Source organism: Rhea americana, unplaced genomic scaffold (assembly GCF_003343005.1).
Source record: "Rhea americana isolate MKP2758 unplaced genomic scaffold, rheAme1 scaffold_178, whole genome shotgun sequence".
Taxonomy (NCBI): domain Eukaryota; kingdom Metazoa; phylum Chordata; class Aves; order Rheiformes; family Rheidae; genus Rhea; species Rhea americana.
In genome coordinates, this window is record NW_028185905.1 from 1,603,475 (window position 1) to 1,610,091 (window position 6,617).

At 69.6% G+C, this 6,617-nt stretch overlaps 2 protein-coding genes across 2 annotated transcripts in view; one reads left to right on the forward strand and one right to left on the reverse strand.

Annotated features, from left to right (window-relative positions):
* STRC (stereocilin) overlaps positions 1–3,592 on the forward strand; it is an 11,771-nt gene extending 8,179 nt beyond the window's left edge. The window contains exons 16-23 of the mRNA XM_085301599.1: positions 47–212; positions 693–862; positions 1,327–1,482; positions 1,577–1,719; positions 1,933–2,081; positions 2,176–2,273; positions 2,472–2,652; positions 3,549–3,592. Coding sequence (XP_085157725.1) covers positions 47–212; positions 693–862; positions 1,327–1,482; positions 1,577–1,719; positions 1,933–2,081; positions 2,176–2,273; positions 2,472–2,652; positions 3,549–3,592 — 1,107 coding nt within the window. The remainder of the gene's footprint in view (positions 1–46; positions 213–692; positions 863–1,326; positions 1,483–1,576; positions 1,720–1,932; positions 2,082–2,175; positions 2,274–2,471; positions 2,653–3,548) is intronic.
* Positions 3,593–3,942: 350 nt separating this feature from the next.
* The window catches only part of CKMT1A (creatine kinase, mitochondrial 1A), a 4,766-nt gene continuing 2,091 nt past the window's right edge, over positions 3,943–6,617 (reverse strand). The window contains exons 4-9 of the mRNA XM_085301600.1: positions 6,284–6,505; positions 6,103–6,188; positions 5,213–5,336; positions 4,874–5,008; positions 4,393–4,518; positions 3,943–4,161 (exon numbers count right to left, since the gene is read on the reverse strand). Coding sequence (XP_085157726.1) covers positions 4,045–4,161; positions 4,393–4,518; positions 4,874–5,008; positions 5,213–5,336; positions 6,103–6,188; positions 6,284–6,505 — 810 coding nt within the window. The 3' untranslated portion in view covers positions 3,943–4,044. The remainder of the gene's footprint in view (positions 4,162–4,392; positions 4,519–4,873; positions 5,009–5,212; positions 5,337–6,102; positions 6,189–6,283; positions 6,506–6,617) is intronic.

The window sequence follows — 6,617 nt, forward strand, 5'->3', positions numbered from 1 at the left end:
CCGTCGGGCCCGTCCTGCTCCGCTCACCGCCCCGCGGCTGCCCCAGGACTTGCTGAGCCGAGCCACCGTGGAGCGGCTGCTGCAGAGCCAGCGGGACTGGGATCGGAGTGAGCTGGGMCGCCTCTGCCACCCTGCCGGTGCTGGGCCCGGCCTCGGCCCGCAGCAGGCCCTCGTGGCCCCGCTGGTGGGAGCCGATGGCCCAGGCCACCGAGGTGAGGCCAGGCTCGCTCTGCTGCGCTGTCACTGCCCTGCTCCTGCCCCTCTCCTGCCCCTCATGACCCCTGAGCCTCCCCGGGGCTGCGCCCRGCTCTGGTCGTGCACACCACACCCAGCTGCCCCGTGTCCCCCATGCCCCACATGSCTGTTGCTATCCCCCCGGGGCTGGCCTCACGTCCCCTGTGCCCCACATCCCCAGTGCTGCTCCCCCTGGCTTTGGCCGTTTGTCCCCCGTGCCCCATGTCTCCTGTGCAATCCCCCCGGCGGTGCCCCTGTGCACCATGCCGCTAGTGCCATCTCTTGGCACTGGCCCCATGTCTCCTGTGCCCCACACCCCTCTGYCATCCCCCCAGCTCTGGCCCCGTGTCCCTGTGCTCTGTGCCCCTGGCACTGTCCATGTCCTCCTCCCGCACCCCACGGCGGGTTGCTGCTGGGAGCAGGGCTGGGGCCAGGCATTGCTCCCGCCTGCTCCGCAGCCCCCGTGCCCAGCTGTGCCGACATGCGTGCTACCTTCCCCATGGCCTGGAGTGCAGCCCAGCTTGCCGCCATGGACCCCATGCAGCTCCAGCGCTGCCTGGGGCTGCTCAGCCAGGACCCATCTCTGCGCCCTGACCAGCTCCGGGCAGTGCTTGGCCAGGCCAGGCGGGTGAGACAGGGTGGCAGTGGGGCAGCAGCCAGGGAGACGAGCACTGTGCGGGGCTTGGGGGCAGTGTGGAGCTTGAGGGGGCTGTGCGGGGCTTGGGGAGCTGAGTGGGGCTTGGGAGCTGTGCAGGGCTTGGGGAACTGTGCGAGGCTTAGGAGCTGTGCTAGCCATGGGGTCTGCATAGAGGTTGAGGGCTGTGCTGGGCTTGGGGGACTGTGCGGGGCTTGGGAGCTATGCTGGCTGTGGGGTCTATGCAGGGCTTGGGAGGCTCTGAGGGACTTGGGGGGCTGTGTGGGGCTTGGGGGGCTGTGCTGCCTATGGAGGCCGTGCTGGCCATGGGGCTGTGCTGGCCACAGGCACCTCCAGGTGTGGCACTGGGGGGAGCCGCGCTCATGCTGGTGCCCCGCACCACACCCCCAGGTGTGGGGCCGGCAGGCAGCTCAGCGAGTGCTGCCGATACCATGCAGCTGCTGGGCAGCGCCCGGGTGCCACAGCCAGCCCCGACCTTGCTCCTGGGCCGCCTGGCCACGCAGCTCGGCCAGCTGGAGCTGCGGCAGCTGCCGCTCCCCGACTGGGGGGCCCTCTCCGCCCTGGGGGACCTGGACGGCTGGTCGACYGGGCAGGTGAGGCCCCAGGCGGGCACTGCGCCGCGGCTGGCAGTATGGGCAGCCCCTGCCCGCACTGCCCGCTGCCYGTGGTGGGGCTCCGCTCCTGCAGATGCGGGCCGTGGTGTCCAGCTTCTTGCGCCAGCGTGGGGCACGTCCACGGGACCTGCTGCTGCCAGAGCTGGTCGCACTGGGGCACCTGCTCTGTGGGCTGCGGGCTGCAGAGATGCAGAGCCTGGATGCTGGGGAGCTCAGGTGTGTGCCCTGAGGGGCAGCTGGGGCTCGGACCTGGGAGGAGAGGAGAGGGCACCCAGCATTCCCAGCTGGTGCTGGTGTTCCCAGCTGCTGCTGGATGCTGCAGAGRGTGCGGGCAGGGATGCTGCTCCAGGCATGGATGCCATGCCACGACGCCGCGCGTGTGAGGCCAAGCCCTTGCCTTGGGGGTGTGATGCTCTCTACTACCTGCAGCAAAGCAGCCCCTTTCCTGGGCTCCCTGAGCTTGCGCTGCTCAGAGCAGCAGATGGAGGCCTTGGCCGCTCRACTGACCTCCAGCACAGCCTTTGGCCCGGCCAGTGCCTGGGGACCTGAAATCTTCACGGAGATCGGGACGCTGGCGGGTGAGGGTAGCGCCGGTGGGGTGGGAGGGCAGCTGTACCCTACGGCTGCAGCTTGCCCTGGCCAGGCCCCTGATGGCAGCCCTTTGCACCCCAGCCGGGCTCCCTGACATTGTCCTCTCAGCACTGGTCCCCGAGCAGATCTGGGCACTCACGCCGCAGGCCGTCGCTGCCATCCCAGCCCCCAAGTTCGCAGTGAGTGCCCCCTGCACTCATCCGATGGCTGCCAGCACCAGTGTGCGGGTCCAGCGGAGCACATGGCACCATCCCACCGCATGCAGCGGAGCAGAGCCTGGCCGKCCGGGCCAGCCAGAGCCCTCCACGGGGTGATGGGCTCCCCCTGCACGTGGGGGCTCCCCCGGCAGGCCCCGGCCAGCTGGGCTCTCCTCGCAGGTGGTGTTTGGCTCAGCCCAGCTGCTCGCCCTCTCCAGTGCCCAGGCCTCGGCTGTCACCCCCGAGCAGCGCCGGAGGCTGAGCAGCRCCCAGCGCCAGGCCCTGGCCAGTGCCCAGTATGAGGGGGAGGCAGCCCAGGATAACCAAGGTGAGAGCAGCGGGGGGCTTTGCCCCCATCAGCGCACGTGCCCAGCACCCCCTGCAAGCCCCCCTGCATGCCCAGCACCCCCTGCATGCCCCCACTTGTGCCCAGCACCCCCGCATGCACCCAGCACCCCCTGCATGCCCCCATGTCTGCCCAGCACCCCCCACAGCTGCCCAGCACCCCCTGCATGCCCCCATGCATCCCCAGCACCCTCTGCATGCTCCCACGTGCCCAGCCTCCCTGCACATCCCCATGCATGCGCAGCACTCCCTGCATGCCCAGCACCCTCTGCAAACCCTGCGTGTGCCCGACCTCCCCGTACACCCCCATGCATGCCCAGCACCCTCCCCAAACCCCTGTGCGTGCCTGGCCTCCCCACTGTGGCAACCTCCTCGCCTCCTGTGCCATGGGGCCATTGCTAGAGGCCCGGCTCCCTGGGGGCACAGACTGTGTGGTTCTGGCAAGGGGCAGCATCAGACCCTCACTCTTGCCAGAGGCKTCCCTTCCCCGCAGCAGAGGAGCCAGGCACCAGAGTCGGGAGAGGGCTGACTGGCCCCGCATGGTAGCCAGAGCACTGCCGCTGGGGAGCCCAGCCCCGCTGCCTGCCTGGCCTACGCTCCACTCTCTCTTGGACCGTGTCTTGTCCCACCTCCGCACAGCCAAGACTCACACCCCTCTGCTGCAGCAGATTGTGCCAGCCCTGCTCAGAGCTGTGCGCGTGGGCATGTGTGTGTGTGTGTGTGTGTGTGTGTGCGCGCGTGTGTGTGTGTGCGCGCACTGTGGATGGCTCCTGGCAGCAGCAGCGATGCCAGCCCCTTCCCAATTTGGCACACACCTCTGCTCTCTGATGGGGCTTTCTCTCCTGCAGGCAGGAGTGGAGCCAGCCCCCACTCTGGTTTCACCTTGGCTCTCCTCTTCTGCCTGCCCTGCAGCTTTCTGCGAGCAGCCTGCTAATAAAGCTGTGATGGGCACCTAGCTCTGCTCCCCGCCTGCCTGCAGCAATGCGCAGCCCAGTGGCACCTTCTCCCAGCCTGGCTTAGCCCAGTCCAGCAGCTCCCAGCACCCTGCTGCAAGCTGCTGCCAGCTCCTGGTGCCCCTGGCCAGGGCAGATGGGGGGGCCCGTCCCCCAGGTTCCCCAGGGTGGCAGCYGCTCAGCAGAGATCCTGGGGCAGCTGGAGGCAGGGCAGGAAGCCTAGACCCACGCGGGTTGCCCTATCTGTGGGCAGGAGGAGGGCCAGGCAGGGAGATGAAGGGGAAAGGGTGCTCGGGAGCTGGGATACGGAACAGACCGAGCCTTGGCTACAGCAGCGCAAGTTTATGGGGGCTAGCACGAGGCATTGCGGGCTACAGGACAACAACATGCTGAGCATGGCGCTCGCGTAAGCTATGCAGAGGAGCCRGGTCCTGCGGGGCTGCCGCGGCACTCGTTCAGTGCCGGAACTGTGGCACCGGGGAGGGGATGCGGATGTCTTGCCCCTTCTCCAGCCGCCGCTCACAGTCGATCAGGTAGTTCACGCCGTCTATCACCAGCTGCACCAGCTCCACCTGTGCCAGGAGCGCACATGTTCAGTCAGGGATATCCAGGGCCCCAGCAGCTCTCTGGCACCTGCCYGCCCCCCTGTGCCAAAGCCTCATGCTGCCCGTGCACCTGTGAGCACAGCACCCAGACCTGCAGTCGGCCCTGGCACGTGGCCCCATGACTGCTCTGGTGCAGGGGTCCGGTGTGCATGTGTGCTCGAGCCTCCCTGCCCGGGAGCAGCTCTGCCCAGCACCCACCTCGGACTTTCCCAGCCGATCCAGGTTGGAGATGTCAAAGATGCTGCCAGTAGCTGCTGTGTCCACTCCGCCTGTCCCACGCTTCTGCAGCCGGAGGTTCTCCAGGATCTTGGGGAAGCGGCTGTCCTGATGCCCGGAGAATAAGGGGCCTCAGCACTGGCCAGGCCCATCAGCAAAGGAATGTGGGCTCCACAGCCAGCCACTGCCCAGGGCAGCCCGCGGGGGCTGGTGGGATCCACCAGCAAGGGAAGGGGTGCAGGGAACCCTGCTGTGAGCAGACCTAGGACTAGGTCTGTGTCCTAGCCCCCTCCAGCTGTGTACAGAGGCACAGCCTGGACCATGACTGGCATTAGCTCTGCTTTGCTGGTGAACCTGGGCAAGGCCCAGGGATGGCTTCCCCACTGGCATGCACCCCTGCTGGACTGTGCTCCCAGTGGCCCAGGTGGCCCCCGCTCCTTGCAGATGTTGCTGCAGTCACTACCTTGCTCAGCAGTGGCAGCTTGATGTGGACCCCCGCCCGCAGCCCCGTGCCCAGGTTGGACGGGCAGGTCAGGATGTATCCCAGCCTCTCATTCCACATGAACTCCCAGCCTCGCTCCTGGATCAGCCGCTCCACCTGGGTCAAGAGGCAAAAGCAACTGTTCAACCCTGGCTCTGTGGTGCCTGGGCACACGTCCCTGTGGGCGCTGCCTGCCCGGGCGAGCATGTGGGGACCAGCCGGGCAAGAACCCTGCGTGGCCAGTGCCCTGACTGTCCATCCGTCCATCTGTCCGTCCATCCATCTGCAGGGCTGGCACGGCGCGGGCTGGCAGACACTCACCTCCTTGAGGCCCCGGCAGAACCGCTCGAACACGCGCTTCATGTTGCCACCCTTCTCCATGGAGATGATGCGTGTGTGGTCCTCCTCGTTGATCCAGATCAGGAAGGTCTTCTCGTTGTTGTGCCTAGGGACGCGGCAGCGCTCAGGCYGCGCGGCGGCCGCGGGTCCCGGTGCTCGCCGCCGCCCACGAGCCAGCCGCGCCGGTGCCCCCGCCCGCGGCCGCTGCACCCGCTTCCACCCGCGGCCGCGACAGCGCTGCCGGCAGCTGGACACAGCCGCCGCGTCCGGCCCGGGGCTGCAAGGGCGAGGCCGCGCCGCGGCGCTGCCAGCCCATCCCGTCCCGTCCTGTCCGCCTGCAGGGCGCCCGCGCCGTAGGAGCTGGGCGCTGCCGGAGGCGCGGCGCAGCGCGCAGGGCCCGCGCCCGGGTGCCGGCTGCGGGCAGCTGGAGCGGGGAGACCGTGCGGGGCGCTGCGTTGCACGGGGGGCAGGGCCAGGAGGTGCCGCGGGCACGCGGGCTGCCGCGGGGCTCTGCAGGGATGCTGGGGAGGAGCCGTGAGATGCACTTGTGCAAGGACAAGGTCTGGTGGCAGACGGAGAGCGCAGAGGGCGGAAGGAGCCCCAGGGGCTCCAAAGCTGCCCCCTCCTCGGCCAGGCGGCTGCAGGCTGCGGGCGCCGGGCTGCTGCAGGGGCTGCGCGGGCAGCGGGCGACTGCGAGCGGAGCGCCCGGCTGGCCGAGCGGCTGCGGCTGCCTGGGGCTCCGGCGCCGGCTCGCCCTGGGTCTGCGCGTGGCGAGTGCAGAGACGCGTAGAGAGAGCGTGGGGATGCGTGGGGACGCGTGGGGACGCGGGCGCCCTGCCGTGCAGTGCCGGCCGCCCCGGGCAGGCGCTCACCAGATGCCTCGGGCGTCGGGCCAGTCGCGGGCCATTCCTGCCGCCGTCAGCAGCGGGGACACRGGCTTGTCGAAGAGGAAGTGGTCCTGGGGGCGAGGCGGCGGGTGAGCGTGCTCCCGGCCCCGATCCCCGCGCCGACCCCCGCGCCGAGAGCCGCCTGCGGCCGCCGCAGCCRACTCACGTCGATGAGCTGCTGCTGTTCCTTCTCAGTCATCTCGCCGAGGCGGTAGTAGCGGCCCGCCAGGTCGCCGCCGAGGCCGCTCAGCGCCTCCACGGCCACCTTCTCCACCTCGCGCCTCTCGGCCCGCGTGCAGGCCGGAGGCAGGCTCAGCCCGCGGATGCTGCGCCCCGTCCGCACCCGGGACGAGAGCACGTAGCGCTCATCGAAGTGCCCGAACTTAATCTGGGGCCGGCGCGGGGGGCTGTGATGGGGCTCACGCAGCGGCGCAGCTGCCGAGCCCGCGGGGCCCAGGGAAGGGTCCCCACCGACCCCATCACCCCCCACCACCCTCCTC